Here is a 19,347-nt window from a genome sequence, read left to right on the forward strand (position 1 = left end):
TAACGTTAAATATCTTTTTAGTTATTGATTATAAACACCTAAAAGTAAATAATTTTAAAAAGATAATTTAATAATCTTATAAATGAAAAAACAATAAATAATAGGGTTTATCTTATTACGGCTAAACTAATAACTGAAAAAAATTGTTAACTACATTATTAAATTCCTCGTAAAAAAGTGCCTGTGTAATGTCTTTATTTCAAATCTGTCTCTTCTATAACAACGAAGATATGAATTTTTTTTAGATTTCGCCAAAATGTCAACTTTTGTCTATAAGTCGAAAACAAAAGACGATAGCGGGATGCGGTTTTAACCAATATTATTTTCTCAAAAAATGAGCCTCAGAATGTATCACTCGTTTTTGGCTAAACCTTTTAGTTTCGGAGATTCCCTATTCGGACATCCAAAATGCAGCACCCTGTATTTTCAAAACAAGAGAGGGCTCCGAGCAGACCCGTGCGGTGGTACACTTCGCCGCGAAAAATAGTGCTTGGAACCGGAGGATCGGCACACAACTCATCGTAATGAAGCCATTAATTAACTCACCGCATCCAATTAGTATCTGTTGCTCGGCTTGAATAGAAAAATATTTCATAGTTAAAAGCTCCCTAGGTCGTTTGATATACGTTTTATGATCTCGTTGGCGAAAGAATCGATAACGACAGAAGACGTTTGTTTCAGTTGCAGGATGGTGTTGGTGCTGAACGGGGTGTTGCAGGAGGAATGCCCACCGGACACTCGATCCCTTTATCACGCTCATCCCGTGTACAGGGAGACTGCCGCCCAATTACTGGCCATACCGAATAAGGTCATCGGCCCTGTGGGCTTGCTCTATGTACAACAGAGGGAATTTGCCGCCACTGTGCCACACGATAGTGAGTTAAAAAACTGAAAATTTGAGAAAGGTATCAAATCTGGTTTCTTATTACAGAAAATGTCAATATTTTGGGCTCGGATGATGTGACCACGTGTCTGATCGTCGTCGTGAGACACTCAGGTGAGTGATTTTTAAATCTCTTAATATTTTTTTTATTAATTTACGATTTCTGCAAAAAAGCTAAGTTGACTCAGGTTGTTATAAAATATTAAAGAAATATTTTGTAACAACCTGACCTGCTTTAGCTATGCAGTTTTTTAGCTATAATATTTTTTTTGTGGAGATATTTGACGGATATAATTATATTAACAACCGATTTATTTATTTATTTAAAAAAATGTGTAATTTAATGTTACAGTTGTTTAAAAAGAAATTAAAAACGTTTATTACACAAGACGTATTTTTATATGTGAAAGGATATCCGGGATTCTTGAAAAAATACTGAAACTGAAAGCATATTTTTTTGATGTTTTTTATGATAATTATTTTATCACATGAAAATTTTGTACATTTTTTTGCTCAATCACAAGACAAATACTGGAAAACAAAGCAGTGATGATAGAGTAGTTTTTCATGAATAATGAAAAAATGCCTTAGACTACATTAAAATTGCTTGATCCTGAAATTAAATTGGTTAAATTAAATTATGAAGAAATGAAAAATGTGAGACGTGTCAGTTTTTAGAAACAGTGAATTTTTAACAAAAATGTAATTATTATAGAAGCAAATGCAATGAAGTTTTTATTTTTTATAAGCTTAATACATATTAACAATTATGTATTTTCTTTTTATTTTTATTCCTTTTACATTAAGATTATTATGTCTAAACCGTGGAGGGAGGTCCTAAACAAATATTGTGGTTTTAAAGATAATGTATCAAAAAGCGATACTTTTTCTTCCAAGTAGAAATTAAATTAATCTTTTTCATTTGTTTTTTGTAAAAAAAATGTATAAATGTTGTAAAAAAATTCAAGAAGCAATACTGCTTAATTTTAGTACATATCAAAATTTTTGTGTTTTTTATTTAGATTTTTTTTTTTTTTTTAATTTAACTAATAACTAATACAAAATTGTAAAAACAGTTGAAAAAAAATGTTTTTTTTTTCATTTTTATCAAAATTAGATAATTCAGAAACAATAATACAGACTGTATTATGAAAAACGCCTCAATGTGCAATTGTTTTTTTTTAATTCTTTTGTAAAATTTAGATCAATCTGTCCGAGAAAACGGTTTGATAGGTCGACTGAGAAATTTACAGAGATATGGGGGATACATTTTAAGCTCTAATAACACCTAGAAACATTAGTCTCCCCATCAATGTTTGTGAATACACATCAGTAGATTTACTAAAACAACGTAAAAAGCTACATTTTTTTGAACCAATGTTGAAGGTGAAAAAATTTTTTTCAAAAATTATTAAAAGGTTCATGTAAAACATTTAGTCCACTTTTTGACACTTCCCATATATTCTCTATTGGTTGCTGAGATATCGATGATGAAAGGCAAAAGGATTCTTTTTCAGTCAAAGTCAGATATTTCAGCGACAAATTGATGTAAAGAGAATAAAAAAAGCAAATTGAAACTGAATAAAAAGATTGACCTAAGTCCGTGGACCAAAAACAAAAAAAATTTGCCAAAAGATCCCAAAACTGGCACATAAAGCTTCAAAATGTTTTTTTTAATCTAGATACCGATTTTTTTTTTTCAAAAATCATCAAGAAATTTAGGAAATATTTTTGTTCTCTTTTTTAGAGTAGTGTGGATTGCGGAAAAATAAATTAACTGCACTAGTGGTAAAAAGTGTAGGTAGTAATAAAAATGTGAGAAAATTTTCTTTAAATTAGGAAAAGGTCAAGTACTAATTTTTTCAATTTTGTTTTTAATAAATTTTTTTGTTTGAAGAATCCTGGAATCCTAGAACGAACGGTAAAACGGCTTATCTCGGTCTTACCTCTGGTCATAAGTCAAGATAAACTATCTATTAAACGTCTGCTTGTGCAAAAATGATTAATTAGAAAGCTTTAGAATAATTTACATTAATTCCCACATGTATGAATTTAGTTCTCAAGCATTCCGGAATTACTTGCATAAATGTTTCAAATAATTAAACGTACGGTTGCAACATAATTAACATTTATATGTAAACCAATAAAATTATTTTATTTATGGTCTGTTAGTTTGTTGTCGTAATAAAACTTATTTAGAAAAAATTGTCGTGATGAAAGCTTTTAATTATTGGCGATTTTTGATTCATTATTAGGTCAACCGTTAGAAAAAAAAAAATTGTGGCGACATCCTTTGAAGTTTGAACTCTGTTTTCCTTTAATAAATCGTCATTCCAGTTCGTTCACTTTCACATAATAAATACAGGAACCGATTATCACCGTTTCCTCGATTTCGAATGCATAATGCATGGTTATGTCGATTTTTAGCTGTCATAATTCCTGCTCCTAAATCAAGCCATGAATTAACTAACGACGTTCCAACACCTGATTAAACGAATTTGAATTTCATGTTCCCCGTTTCATTACGGAGATGTTCGCCTCATTAAAAACATGTGCTTTTCCGCCGTTATCGCATGAATATTTTCAATAAAACAGCGAGTTATTGAATTTAAATATCGGCGCACTCGTCGTAAATTACGTTTCTTTTTGAAATAAAATTAATAACAGGGAGGGATTAAGGTGTTTTATGTCGTGCACGCGGCGATCGCAGACAACAATGCGGACGAATTAAAAACCAATTTCGCTTTTCGCATGCCGATGGAGTGTAATGAGTGTCCAAGCGTGGCCGTCATAAGGAATTTTTCTCTGATGGTTGTTGTTGTTGTTTTTTTTTTCTGTAGAACAGGCGGCGTGAAAAGGCTGCACGAGTACTAATTTTACGAAGCGTAGCCTGCAATTATACGTGTAAACCGCACATTATGAACAGAGACTTGTTCTTACTTGTTATCGGGATATCTCGACACGGACGGAGAAAAATTACATAGATTGGAGGGTGCGTGGAGGGCGTTACATGATTTGTTTGTTTAGAAAGAGGAAAAAATTAATTGAAGAATTTTATCGGACGCGAATACTGGTTTATGGACGAGAAAAATCGCAAGTGGTTTTTGGTTTTTTAGTTCTCAGATTTAGATCGATTTTCATAGATTTTGCGCGAATACGAATCTTGTAAATGCAAATTTTTCATCACAAGAAAAAAACTTATTTTGAGATTTGTTTTTTTTAATTACAAAAAAATATATAATATTTTACTGTCTCTTTGGAGTTATACAGTGTGTGGAAGAAAGCCAAATCCGATTATTACAAAATTTGGGTATTTTATTTAGTTTAGAAGAACTTCTAAATTTATACTCGCCAAATTTTATAAGAACAACTTTTTTGGAACATTTTTTATGGCTATGCTCTAATAGAATAATTTGATTGAATTCATAGCTTTTCAGATATTACGTTTTTTATTCGCGTGTTCAGTGTTGTTTTGGGAAATTAGTTTAGACTGATTTTCATAGATTTTTCGCAAACACAAACCTTGTGTGTTCTTCGACAACTCATTTTTATCACAAGAAAAAAAAACAAATTTTGAGATATATTTTTTACTTACACTGTTTTATTGGAGTTATACAAAAATATACAGGGTGTTTCGTTTTTATTGTTACGAATTGAAACAGGTGATTGAATTTTACGACAAATGTTTCCTTTAAACATGGTAGGGAAAATAGTTACACTCCCTGAAAGGGGCGTTTTTTTTATATTTCAGAACTATTTTAGATAAAATTACAAAATTTGGTATAGTTAAACGACTTCAAATACCAAAAGCCAAAATTTTTAATCAGGAGCGTCTTAAACTGGGAGGGTTAGTATAAAAAATACTATTTTGGCTACAGTTTCAGCAAAAAAATCTTAAATTTCATAGTTTCTCACAAAAAAGAGGTCTCTTGCGTTGTTTTGATACAACTTACCATTTTTGAGCAAAATTAATTTAAAAATTATATTACAGACCATAAAAAGAATTAAAAGTAATTTTTTTACCGTAACCCTTCCAGTTTTTTAGGAGCTCCTCATTAAAAAAATTAAAAATTTATATAACTGATCTTTTAATTGGTTTAGTTGTTATCAGCTGTCTAAAATTTTGTAATTTTATCTTTAATGGTTTCTGAAATATTGTGAAAACCCTTTCAGGGAGTGTAGCTCTCTTATACAGCATTTTTCGACACATTTTCATAGAAAACTTTTGTTTTTAAATTGAATATTCTATCAACCGTTTAAATTTGTAACAATAAAAACGGATCACTTTATATAAATAGTTTAAATAAGTCAAATCCGATTGTTAGTAAATTTAAAAACATGCCAAATTTCATAATAACTTTTTTTGAACTTATTTTTTTAGTTATACGTCAATAGAAAAATTTGATCGAACTCACAACTTTTTTAATAAAATTACAATTTTTGAGATTTGTGTGTTCAAAAATCGACCATTGTTGTTTTGAAAAATTAGATTAGATTTAGACCGATTTTCATGGATTTTTCATTGTGGGTCTTTTGGTAACTTTTTATCACAAAAAAATTAAATGTCATTTATCTTTTAAATTACAAAACAAATTTGTATAATTTCCGGTGTTTTTTTTGGGGTTATACAGTGTTAAATAGAAATATATCTCTAAGTAGTTTAAATATAACTCAAATCTGATTGTTACAAAATTTGGGTATTTTTATTTAGTTTAGAACTTTTAAACTCGCCAAATTTTATAATATTTTTTTTGGAATAATAGAAAATAGAACAACTTGATTGAATGCACAACTTTTTGTTACGATTTTTGAGATTCGTGAAAATCAAATAGTGCTGTTTTGGGACAATAAATTAGATTTAGAGCGATTTTCATAGTTTTTGTGCGTATACAAACCTTGTGTGTCCTTTTATCACAAGAAAAAAATGTAATTTTGTGGTTTATTTATTAAATTATAAAAAATATATATTTTTTCACTAATCTTAGCAGTGAAGAACAAAAATATATTTTTGTTGTTGTATAAAAATATAATTTTGTGGTTTATTTTTTAAATTATAAAAAATATTTTTTTTCACTAATCTTAGCAGTGAGGAACAAAAATACATTAGTAGTTTAAATATGTCAAATCCGATTATTACAAAATTCTGGTATTTTATTTGGTTTACAAGACCTTTTAAACTCACCAAATTTAATAATAAGTTTTTTAGAACATTCAGTTATGACAATTTTTGAAAAAACAGCCCGTGCTGTTTTGTGAAATTAATTTTTTTTTATGTTTAACATTAAATTAAAACATGTGTTCACCTGGGACGCCGTCAGCAATTCAATTAAACCAAAACAAATCGTATTTTAATATTGACAGTCCGACAATGACACTGAGTTATGTATGTTCGACGTGACGATGCGAGAAAGCACCGTTTTTTCAATCCCCATTCGAAATAATTTCGATTCGTGATTTATGATCGTTTGATTTGAAGAAGCGTTAAAAATTTCGGGTATCCTAGACTGGTGAAAGGCAATAAATCAGGAAATTTCAAAAATTATCGTGGGCGTTGTCTGGGGTCAAAATTCAGTGATATTTCAGCATTACGCTGAAATTTACTATTGCAAGTTAAGCCGGTGACTAAAGCCGTTTTTTCACTTAACGGTGTTTTTTAAAAAAAGGCAGCGAGCGTTTAAACGGCAACAAATCTCGGTTGTGGTGCTGCCGACTGGTTTCAGTAATTTTAACGAGCGCTTTTAATGATAAACGGCCCTGAAATAACAATAAGTCGCACGAAGGCACCTAAATCATGCAATTGGTTCCAGGTTCCGGGGCCGTGGCCCTGGCCCATCTGGACGGGTCCGGGACGGACGAGGCTGTCTGTACCATGGTCCAGAGAGTCCAGGAATTGGCTTTGGGGTATCCCGAGGGCCGCATTGAGCTCCAACTGATCGGGGGATTCACCGACCCGAGACACTACTCCGAAGAACTGTTCTATAACGTGATGAGTAAGTGGTTAATCGAGCCATAAAATAAATTCTTGCCGGGATTATTCACGATATCTGCAGATGCTTTGTGTTCGAGGAAATTAGTTTCCAGGATGGACCTTCGGTTTAATGCGTTTCGGACCGATTTAGAACGAGATAATGGCAGCGGGATTATCGGCTGATTTTTGCGATTTGAGAGACCTAAAAAGCATAAATCGTCGACTTGTTTGAATAGAGTGGCTTATCGCAAAGATGATGTTTGTATCTTTTGTTGCGATATTTAGCAATAAATCACGATTATAACGTCAACAAATACAATCATAAATTCATTATTATTTAAATGATACAGCGATCGACGATGGAGAAATGCGCCTTTGTTGCCAGCGAGGAAAGGAGATCGGCTTGATCGGCACGTGATCCATCAAATGCTAAAAAATAAATCTCATCTCTTTCAAATAACTTTCTACTATTAACGGTTGCTTAAAAACTCACCACATTGCATGTGGTTTAAAAATACAAAATGCGTTCAATTAAATTTCTGATCACAGTGGCCTGCGACTTTGAGTTGGCAACATTGAATTGAACAATGTATTTTTTTAAAGACACAAGTTATTGCATAATTGTAAATGATTTTATCAAGTAGACCAAAAATCTGAACTTTTAATTTGGCAACATTGACTGTCAAATCCAAACGTCACTATTTCATAGCCTTCCGAGGGACGGCCACTGGAATAGTCTTGAAGCAATTTAATATCATCATCATTCAGTATTGCCAATACAAAAATTGCCAAAACCGCATATGTCTACATTATTTAATGTTGCCAACATAATTTCAAAGTTACACTGAAAAAGGGGACGCGTATGCATCTAAAAACGTCCTCACCTAAGCCGGTTCAAAACTAAAAGTTGCAAGCTAAAACCGTTCACTCATAAAACAATAAAATGCTAAAACCGTTCATTAATAAACATTCAGCATCAAAAAAGTACACAAATAGATTAAAAACTACCAAAATTGTTCATTTATAAAAAAAAATGTATAAAACAAAACATTGCAACGTTAAAAACGGAAATCCTTATAACAGTTTTCTGTATTAAGGATGAAACGTACACAAACCAGAATAACTGTAAAACACAAATAAACAGACAATTTTTTACTATTATAACAAGTACTTTAAAAATGACTATAATATGTATTTATTTAACCATTTTTATTAATTTTAGTTTCCTAAATTTTTATGTTTGATTTAGTGCCAGGCTCTACGATTTAATGTCCTTGTAACATTTTCAATAAATATTTTTGTAAAAGGCATAAACATATCTTTGTAAAACAATAAATAAGAAAAAAATATTAGTATGGTAATCTCAAAAGTTTAAACAATTAATTAGAATAAAAAATATTTTGGCGTTGCTCCTTTTCAACCTTTAAACATTTATTAATTTATTTTCAAAAAAAACTGGTAGTTTACTCAGAAAAAATTCTTAATTAATTAAAAATTAATTCATTTTTGTAAGTCAAATATTTTTTTAACAAAGAGTGAGGTTTAAAAAAAATTGCACAGCAACAATTCTTGTGACAAGCTCGTTGTCTAAAAAAAATTGTGGTAGGTTTCCATTAAAAAAAATGTTACTATGTTTATCTCGTAAGTATAAACAATTAATTAATACTTCTTTTTTTTTGATATCATTTTTATAGCCATTGCACACCTATAAAATTATTTGCCAAAAAAATTTTAACTTTCCCAGAATAAAATTGTTTCCAGACTGTTGGACCAGCCTGTATAGTAGCATAAATAACTAAACTAGTACCAAATTTAGATTCCTAATTATGATTAAAGTTACTGTATTGTTTCTAAACGCCCAAAAGCTGGCATAATTTGGCTTTTATAGGCCTTTATTTTTTATAATCAATGAAACATACGGAATTACAAAAATCTATAACAACGGAAAAATAGGCGATCTCGATTTTTACATCAAATTCGCCGGAAATAAATATTAAATTTTTATTTGAGGGAGGCAAAACGCAATACAAAATACAATAAAACATGGTATGTACCACGGGCATAATTGTCGATTATAGCCCTCAGGAAATTAAAAGCCTTCCTAACGTCAGGCTTTAAACATTCCTTGGGACCATAATCTTATTATTATGTTCTTGATACATAAATAATAACTATTTTTTTTTTATTACAATTTGAATGTATGTCAATTTTTGTCTGTCTTTCAATGTTTTCGAATTTATGGGATTGCATGGTATTTCATAGAATATAATACTCCAAGTAATATTCTATTTGGCGTTTAATTTTGCTTTTATTCTTACTCAATTTTTAAGGAAACAACTGATCAAATGACTAGAGCATTAATTAAAAATATCTTATTTTTTGGTTGGTTTTTTTAACGGAATCAAAAAATACCAGGTAAAAATCAGTATTGCTAGAACAAATTGTCGATGGGACATCCCTGAGTTATTACTTGAAATTAAAGTGTTACCGACGTGGTAGATTCCTTTTTTTTCTATTCTAGTTTTGATCAGTTTTAGTCATCAAGTGATGAAATAGAGATTTCCTTTTTGATGTTGACCTTTTGTTTTATACTTTTTTATACATGAACTATTTATTTACGATTTTGATGCTGAACGTTTTAATAATGAACGGTTATAACAGTTTTTTTCAGTTTTTTTTAAACAGTTTTAATCGCGCATTATTTTATTAATTTTTTTTTGTTTAGCATCGTTTCACAAGCACCCTGTAGAAATCGACTTGACCCTCGCCTGCGTAGGCGAACTCAACACCACGATCCGCGGGGGCATCCACTGGCCGATAATCTACGGCATAGGAGTGAACACAAAAACGGGGGAGATTTTCCCGGCGACATTCCCCGACAAGGGCCCCGATCAGGCGTTGCGTTGTTCCCGTTACCTGACGGGAGTCTCACAAGTAACCCTTCAACCCTCTTAATTTCCCCTAACCGAACGTTTTGTGCAGGTGTTAGACATTTACGACTGCAACTTGGGGCTGCTTAGGATCGGCCCTTTCAATTACGAGCCCTTGCGAGGGGTGGACTTGTGGCTGGAGCAAAGCGACGACTTTATTCTGCAACACTTATCGACGTCGCCCGATGTGGAGCCCCCACATTTCGTCATGCAGGTGCGTATTTGGCGGTTTAAGGGGGGCGTGAGGTGACTGAGTTGCAGGTGAGGGCGACCCTCAAGTACATACAGGATAACCAGTTCCCGGCGGTGACCGTATTTAGGGACAATCGGCCCCACTATTTCCGGAGAGATGAGCATTCTGGGATTTGGACACCGGTGCGATATTGAGACGAGACAGAGAATCTAGATATATTTTTACAAATTTAAATATAGTTCTATTTTAATCCCAGTAATTATTGCAAATGAACTTTTTGTATATACTTAGAATATACGAGCAGTTTCGACGTGTTGAAACCTTTTTTTGATGATGCTTTTTCTAGTTAATGTTTTATAGAATATATTTTTGTGATTTATCAATTTGTTACTATGCTGTAATTGTTAGGTTTACTGCCAGTGGATCGAATAAATTTAAGTTGAGATAATTTTTTGTTAAAAATAAGACACTACATATTTAAGTTTTGTTAATTGGGTTGTTGAATAATAAATACTTATTGCTATTGCTTAACACATTTCATTATATTTCTTCACGCGTTTACATTCACCAAAAAAATTAAGTTATAAGTTGTAATTACTACAAAATGGTAATTAAATGGTAAATGCAATTATTCATAAACTACGAAATAGTTTGTTAAAATTGAATCCGGTCGTAATGTGAAAAGCCGCAAAATTAATTCATTAAAATTGCAACTGTCATTAATTAGTTACACAGATTTATAACAAAACAATTTAATCACATTCCCAGATAAACCTAATTAGTTTCACTGATTTGCTGTCAACAAATTAAGCCAAATAATTTAATCGATGAATTATTAATCAAACTGGTAGCAAAATTTCATTTTAATCACTCCAAAAAAGCAACACGTTATAGAAACCTGTAATTTTTTAAATTTGTTATTTATGATTAATACTATTTTACTTCTTGCGGTTAACCCAGTTTTACAAAATTTTCCACTTACTAACATAAGTTTTGTTGTTTTATTGTTTAATAAAACAAAAAGAAATTAAGACCAAAATTATAGAAACCTGTAATATCTTAAGTTGCAGACTTGTCACTTGATGGTGCCACCCTATCTTAAGTTTCAGTTTTATTCAATCTGATTTTTTTATTACGTCAGACTTTCTTAACTCGAATAATTTGAGTATAAGCAAAATTAGCAGTAATTAAAATTAATTTCTTTAAGTATTTACGATTGAACAATTTTTGTATAAACATTAGGTTGAATGATAGTAGTGGAGACCTTTGAACACCAAGCAGAGTGGCGCAGTGGAAGCGTGCTGGGCCCATAACCCAGAGGTCCGTGGATCGAAACCACGCTCTGCTACAATACTTTTTTTCGATCAAAATCAGTAATTAATTTTGCTTCCTGCGACTGAAGCAAAATTAATTAAACGAACTTCATTACAAGCCTTTAATCTCTGGCGGGTGAAATTTTAGACCGTAATATAGTCTACGAGATCGACTTTAATAAAAGAATTCTGTCAACAACAGAAAATTTTAATTTATTTTCTATTCAGTTGCCAAGTCACGTTTATGCCGTTTTATCACTTAATCGTGAGTCTTGTAAAGGGCTTTATTTTCTTATTTAAAAGTATTTTTTGACGATTTTATTAAGATTGTCTGTGCTTACGAATATTTTTCGTGACTGTTTTATTACGATTTATAGCTTTTCAACCGGAAATGAAATTACGCGATTTGGGCTTGTTCTCTGGCGAAATTTAGGCCGAAAGTAGACATGCAACGTCTAATTAGCCCAATTTTCGGTCGATGGAAGCTTTATAATAAATTTTAGGTCACAAAGACAGAAAAATGCGGTTTGTTCTCAAACAAAACACGTAATTGGTTGAAGACCTGCGACGTAAACGCAAGATAAAAATTCGCTCGTCGGGTTTCTCCTTCAAAACAAGGTCTTATATTAATAATAACTGAGAAATGGATTTTTCACAACTTTTATAAACTACGTGACAGTGAAATTACATTTGACCCATTTTTATGTCACATAGTTTATTTTTTATAAGTTAATTTTAATGAGTTATTTTTACGAACTCTCTAAGTCGGTTTTAAAGTTAGTTACAAGTTCCCGGTAGAAAATATTCTGGCTTTATTAACTTGCTTAGGAAACTCTTGAGGCATTTAATGAAAGTTGACAAAAAGTTAGTTTTTATTATATTACTGCTGGTATCGTTTTTTTTTTGTTCCGACAAATATTTATTATAGGCTTGGTGAAATAATGAATGTTTAGTTTATTGTTCGATATTTGAGAAATTAATAGAATGTCAATATGCACGGATTATTTATTTATGACGCTGTTGCCATGGTTACTTTGATGGGGTTGGCAAAACTGTTTATTTTTCCTAAGCAGGCCCACCAACGCACATAAAAGCCAACTATGTTGTAAAATAATAACTATTACGTGTTCCAAAACAATGTTGCAATATAAACTCATTTCACCCAAATTACCAGCTAATTAATAGGCGAATTTGTGCGAAATCGGTATTTTAGGGCTTATTGCTTCCATGTTAGGCAACATTAACTATATCGAAGACCCCATTGACGTCTCTAATCATATCATGTCGTAAAATGTTAATTATCCATCATCACAAAGTCGATTGGTTTATGGTCAAATAACCGTAAAATATTTACGACGCCTCAAATTGGTAGCAGTGAAGCGTCAACAGTGCCCTTTACAATTACAAGATGATTCGGAATGTAATTTCAATTATCGCAGCTAAAGTTTTGATAAGTTCCTTCCGGTTTGTTATCCGGAGTAATCCGGCGCGCGCGCGAAAATAAGAAAAACAAATTAATCCCAACACTGGCGTGACACAGAGACCGGAACGAAACGAGAAAGCCAGACAGGACAATGAACTAAACGAGCTTTCGGGGCGTGTTGCAGAGCTTAATTATTAGGGATTTTTTCAATGAGAGCGTTTAATGGGTGTTTGGAGCGATGCTCTCGAATGCAGCGGAATTTTTTAATAAAAATATGTATGTGCATCGCCAGCTGTGGTGAAAAGCTTAGATTTGCTGCAATGTAGAAAGCTTCAAATTATTTTAAAAAAGTTTGTCTAACGGTTTAGCACATTGTTTTTATAATTTTTTACAGTGTTCTCAAACATGAAAACTTGTAAAAAAATTTAAAAAAGAATTATGAAAAATAAAGAGCTTTATCGATTTGAAAATGTCTTTTTAATATTTCACGAGTATTATACAATATCTAAAAAAACTCTACTTTAAATTTGACTCTTTTGTTAGGAACTGAAAATATATAGGATTTAAATAAACGTTTGTATATCAAGAGTGAACGTATGTCTTGAATAACAACATCAACACCTGTCAGTTGCCCGTCAAATTTATCAATTTTTCTTGTTTAGCTTTAAATATTGAGTTATACTCATTTTTCCTAAAACAAACTAAAAGTCAGCATTGACAACATTCTCGTGAGCATCAGTACAATGTTTCATATACCCCCTATAGTATTTCGTAAATGTTTTGACATTTTATTAAATGTACTCTATGAAATTTCCACAACACGATAACATACTTTTTTATGAACACTTTGTATATTTTAAACAGAATTTTTCTACAATGTCTACGAAAATAGAAACATTTTTGTTGACTTCCAAAAAAATTAAAAGAAAAGAATTATGAAAAAGTAATCAAAACTGGATATTAATTTTAATAAATAAAACTAATTTATTTACAACTTAACTCTTTTGTGAATAACTGAAAATGTACAAGATGTTTATAAAAGAAAAAAATCAAGAGTGAACATAGGTCTTGAATAACAAATAACATCAATATCTGTCAAAACTAATTTTTGAACATCTGTCTTGCTTTAAATATTGTAATATGATATTATAAATATAAACTTAGCATTGACAACATTTTTGTGAACATCATTACAATGTTTTTTATACCTTCTGAGTACTTCGTAATTGCTTTGACATTTCATAAAACATAACAGTCCATGCAGTCCATATAAATTTAACAACACCTTCTTTTGCACCTTGTATAACGTGTTTCAAAATGATTTGTATCTAGTTGCCTATGGAATTTCTTAAGTAATTTTTTGTGCCCCTCTACTCTTTTTGTTATTTCTGTCAACAGTGACAGCTATAAAGCAAAATAAATTAATACTTAAAGTTAATTAGGTTCAATATTTATTAAAGCGGCTTTTACATGGAAAGTCCATAGTGCACTAAATGAAAATCATTTTGAAACACGTTACCGTATATCTTTTAGTTTTAATTATATTTATATTGTCTTAATTATCTTTTTCTATAGCAGATGTTAAACTACTTTTTTATCAACACTTTTGAGCAGATAAAGTAACACTTTAACAGCAAGTGTAGATAAAATGTTTTAGTAACCCATGGTAACGGAGCAACATAATTGCTATTTTTGTACCAAAAATTGTAATTTAAATTTTTATTTTTTTTCTTAAACTTGAAGTCTTACTATAGGAAAAAATTTAGTATGATACACAACGATAAAGACTATTTATCTACTCATGAATTGAGTCTACAACCTTTTCACGCGTAGATAAACAATCTCTTTATCGCTTTATATACTGCCCGCCAAAATTAACCAGACACCTAAAATTTTGGGATTTTTTACATTCCAATATTTTTGTTATTCTTCATCGGATAATAAATAACTATTATGTTATTCAATATTTTAGCAATAATAAATAATATGCTGTTTATTATTATAGTTTTCAATCTAGATTTGGTGTTCTCCGGTGTTGTAAAATTATTATTAAAAACAATTAAAACCTATAGAATTGAATTTTTTTTTACTTGATAACAAAATAAAACACTGATTATTGTAAAAATTTACAAAATATTTTTTTATTAAAGTAACAGACATATTTTATTTGTAAATTACTAAACATACCCAATGAGGTACCTACCGAAAAAAATTCGTTATATTTTTTAAACTTTTGAAATTTTAAAATGTTATAAGCACATAATGCGTAACAGATTACTTTATTTACAAATTGATTCAGATGAATTCAGTGCTACTTTTTTTAGTTTAGTCTTAAGAAAAAAAGAGATAGAGTAATAGTAGAGTAACATTTTTCGTTTTATTATTTTTTTGTTATACAGAGTGTGCCAGAACTCGCGCCCCAGAAAAAAATGACATATAAGATACCACGAACATGGAAAAAATGTTTAAAAAAATATCTATAAAAATTTCGAAGTTATGAGAGTTTAAATAAAAAAATAATTTTCCAAGTTTTTTTTCCACAGGCTATTAGAAGAGAAAACAAGGAAGATGTATTCTAAATTGTAACTCTGTTCAATATTATTTGTGGATTTTATTCGCAAAATTTTTGTATCTTTACTAAATAATAAAAATTTTCGACAGATAGAATTTTTTAAACATTTTTTCCATTTTTGATATTTTTTCTTACTTGAAATTTTTCCCTGAGGCGCGAGTTTTGGCGCCCCCTGTATAGGGTACTTAAAAAATATAGGATTGTTTTTCATCATTTTAACAAAACTGTTAAAAATAACCAAAAAGATTTAGAAAAATAATATAAATTATGAAAATTGTTATGAAATTGATTACAGTGTGATTCCAAACAATAACTTTTGTTCTATTCATCATGTTTTAAAACTATAAAAGCTTTTTATAGGCATTTTACTCAAGTTACCCTGTATTTTTATCAAATGCAGTCAGATGTTTGGGGCGAAAATTTGCGTTTGTGTTTAGGTTTTTGTAATTTGGCGTTCGGCGTACATATCGTCGCCATAATCCTATCATGCGAGTATTTTTGTAAAGTTCGCACATGGTTGCTCCATTCATTCCATAAAGAAGCGTGTCGGCGTGTGCGCCATGATGATAAAAGTCAATAACTCTCAAACCTAACCGCTATGTAACATTATTAACGCCCCACCGACTTGGTTACATGCCTCGAACAACACGTCTCTTGTCTCAAATTGTGTTGTTGAGGTGTTGTCGACCAAACGATCAACTTTTAATCAACGTCAAACGGACGTATTTATTATTTATTTGTCGAGTAAATGGCACAAGAAGTGTTTGTTGAACTGTTCAAACAGGAAGTCGACATTTAATCAATAGAAAGGATGATAGCTTTTCGTACAATTCGTCCAGAAGTTGACTTTTGACCCACTCTCCCCTACTATTGTCTCGATTTGTTTTTATTCCAAACATTTGCTTCCATATTTGTTTTTGTCTGTTTATTATTCATCGCGATACTTTTATTTGCTTAGTCGTTTGTATCGATACATTTACATTCTAAGTTTTCCGATACTGAGACTGTGACACTTTGGATTGGGCCTTTGTGTCTGGATCACGTGACAGATTCAGATCTAAAGAACTTCGCTTTCGGAAACTCGATCCTTTGGTTCATTTAGACTGTGATAAATGCACCGAATTCATCACTTGCTACCATTATCAAGTAACAATCGATGAGCAAAGAAACGTCACAGTCTCAACCCTAAACTTGGTTTCAAACTTAAACAGAAGAGCATCAGATATGAGATCACCGAGCGATTAAAAATTCATCTTTAACAAAAATATTTCAACAATTAGTGGGACAAAAACTAGGGCAATTAAAGTGGCTCATGCACCTACTTAAGAATCTTGTTGAAGCGGAAATTTAATTGAAATTGTTACATCACAAGCTGACTTATTGTATATCGTCTCCTAATTAAATTACGAAACGATTCGAAGAATTGTAATTATGGGCTTTGATGTTCTGACACGTTTTTCAACAAGACGCGCTTCGCAGAGGATAATTTTGAAACACGTGTAGCAAGATTAGAAATTTCTTTAAAAATTCTTTTTTCACCAAATAAAAATGTCAATATTCTCGTCCCAGTGATATACAGACAGGTTCAAAAATATCTGATTAAAAAAAGTTTTAGATAAGTTAATACGTATGTAGTACTTACACAATGAGCGGCAAAATTATGGAATAATTTTATAAAAATTGAAAATATTTTGTTTTGGAAAAAATGCTTTTTTTAAAAAATATTTAATTTTCATCTTCATTTAAAATTTTTCACTTTTTGGTTTTTGAGTAATGTTCGTCATCAACATTCTTTTTTAATAGAAAGTCCTAATTTTTTAGCCAATTTGATAAATCTTCTAATTGTCTAAATGACAATTAGACACCAAAATATTAAATTTTACATAAAATTTTTGGAAAAAAAATACTAAAAAAGTAAAATAATATCAACAAAAACCAAGCGTACAATTTTAAATCATGTTGAAAATTTTGTATTTTTTTATAAAGAAACCTGTTTGAACATTTTTGTCAAAACAAAATGTTTTCACTTTTAATAAATAAGATTAGGTACTCCATAATTTTGCCGCTCACTGTATGTATAATTTTTTTAATAAAAAACGAAATCTGAGAAATTTCAAATTGTGTTTCCGGAAAAATTAAATGACGACAAGACGGTAATAAAAATGAGTAAAGAGCAACACCATAATTAGCAAGTAAATGGACAAAATAATCAGGACGGTTTGTAAGTAAGAAACTCATAACAGCGCCTATAAACGTTAGTATCGAAATTTGTGTTGAGCTTTTCGAAGTGTTTATTAATTTAACTAGTGCAGTTAGTAGTGCAAAATATTGAGTGCTAATAATTTACAGTGTACTTCTATCTAAAAATAGCTGAAGCAACGAAAAAGACAAAAAAGAAACAACGTTGGTAAATTTCATGGTGAAAGAAAAACACTTAGGCGCAAAAATAGAATTTTTACTCCTTGGTTGAAAGGCTAAACTTTTACTTGTGACATTTAGTTAATGTTGAAAACTAACGACATTGAAAAAATCAAGAGGTTGAAGTTCTTTTATTTTATTTAGTACAGAAATAATAATATACACTGATTCCTATTTCTTATCATATATTTTACTTAAATTAAACAATTTTTTTATATTGTGTCTCATTGTCGTACTACAAAATTTTGACCAAAAGTTTGAAGAACTTGAGAATTCATTTTTATATTTGGCTTTATTAGACGGGTCATTCTGTATAAACACATATATTACTCAATACACATTATTTACGAAGTTTAGTGAAAACTCTTAATTGAAATTTTTGTTAAAAAGCTTTTAACAAAGCCCACACGTAAAAATGTGGAGAAAATTGCATCCATTATAAGACAAAACAAGAAATGTTTCTGACGCTTAATTTCCGACGAGCTGACTAAAATCATCATACTTTAAAATAAATTCCTGTAAACAAATTTATTCATTTGTTTGCTTTTCCTCTCCCTCCTCGTGTAACATTCCTCGTTTTATTATCGACTTCGAGAAAGATATTTTTTGGAAAAAAATCAGGTAAATAAAAGCGTTGTTTGCTATGTTATGAAAGAAATAAAATCCATGAAGTTGCAACTGGAAAATTGGTTGAAATGCATAGAACTTGAGGAAATTTCAAATAACTGGTTACATTGTTGCAAAATATCATAATGGGAGGTTCATGAGCATTATATGAGCTTTCTAACCTTGTTATCTAGAGAATTTAAGACCTAATGGGAAATGTTAGTGTCTGTCTACAAAAAGTTAAATACTTGTTTTTTTTTTCAATTACTAAACCATGTTATGTGCAAATAAACACAACAAATATTGTTAGTTGCATAATTAAAGTGCAATTTTTGTGCCCTTCCCGAATCAATCAACATCGTTTTTCGTAATTAAATAAACGCGTCGACACAGAGCACAAATTCCGGACTTTTTTGCTTCATTAAAAGTTAAATTGCGAACTCAGCCCGCAACAAAGTGTTATAAACAAATTCCGGACGTGCATTCCAATTAAAAGTGTCCGAATGGGAAAGTTTCTCCTCCTGTTTAAAACTCAATCAGAATTCTAATTAGGTTTCTATTTTTGATTCGCACTTATGTGCACACACGATTCCGATGTTGAAATTGGCATCACGATATTGTAACAAGAATACAAATCATTTTATCGGGCGTTCTTTGATGTCGCGCTGCTTATTGGGGCATGAAATTATCAGAAAATGCCATGAAAATCGACGATTCTTTGACGAGGAAAGGCGCGAATCAAAAGATTTTTCCGGGGAATTCAAAGTAAAAACTGGTTTAAACAATTATTTTTCGAGCGAATTGAACACACTGTGTGGATCATCGTGGCAAGGTTTAGATCTGATGAGCAAAGCGCTCGTAATGCCCCGAGATATTGTTGACGGAAATCAATGGAAATACAAGACGAGGGGGTTTATTATCATTGAATTGTCCAACTGGTCACAGTCTCCACAGTCATGTGGATGTTTCCCAGACTTGATCGTTTTGTGTTTTTCAATATTCAAAAAAGATCAACCTTCTACATTGAAAATTAACACTTTT

The 19,347-nt window shown here is 30.9% G+C and overlaps 1 protein-coding gene and 1 non-coding gene across 2 annotated transcripts in view; both read left to right on the forward strand.

Moving 5' to 3' along the window:
* The window catches only part of LOC123014858 (protein N-terminal asparagine amidohydrolase), a 27,656-nt gene extending 17,147 nt beyond the window's left edge, over positions 1-10,509 (forward strand). The window contains exons 3-8 of the mRNA XM_044414147.1: positions 682-875; positions 932-997; positions 6,691-6,873; positions 9,577-9,785; positions 9,834-9,995; positions 10,043-10,509. Of these exons, the coding sequence (XP_044270082.1) occupies positions 689-875; positions 932-997; positions 6,691-6,873; positions 9,577-9,785; positions 9,834-9,995; positions 10,043-10,168 (933 nt within the window). The 5' untranslated portion in view covers positions 682-688 and the 3' untranslated portion in view covers positions 10,169-10,509. The remainder of the gene's footprint in view (positions 1-681; positions 876-931; positions 998-6,690; positions 6,874-9,576; positions 9,786-9,833; positions 9,996-10,042) is intronic.
* Positions 10,510-11,250: 741 nt separating this feature from the next.
* Trnam-cau lies at positions 11,251-11,322 on the forward strand. The gene has a single exon. It is a non-coding gene; the product is annotated as a tRNA-Met (tRNA).
* Positions 11,323-19,347: the final 8,025 nt, after the last annotated feature.

Source organism: Tribolium madens, unplaced genomic scaffold (assembly GCF_015345945.1).
Source record: "Tribolium madens isolate multiple individuals breed KSU strain unplaced genomic scaffold, Tmad_KSU_1.1 Scaffold_97;HRSCAF=244;Tcas5.2_LG3a, whole genome shotgun sequence".
NCBI classification, from domain to species: domain Eukaryota; kingdom Metazoa; phylum Arthropoda; class Insecta; order Coleoptera; family Tenebrionidae; genus Tribolium; species Tribolium madens.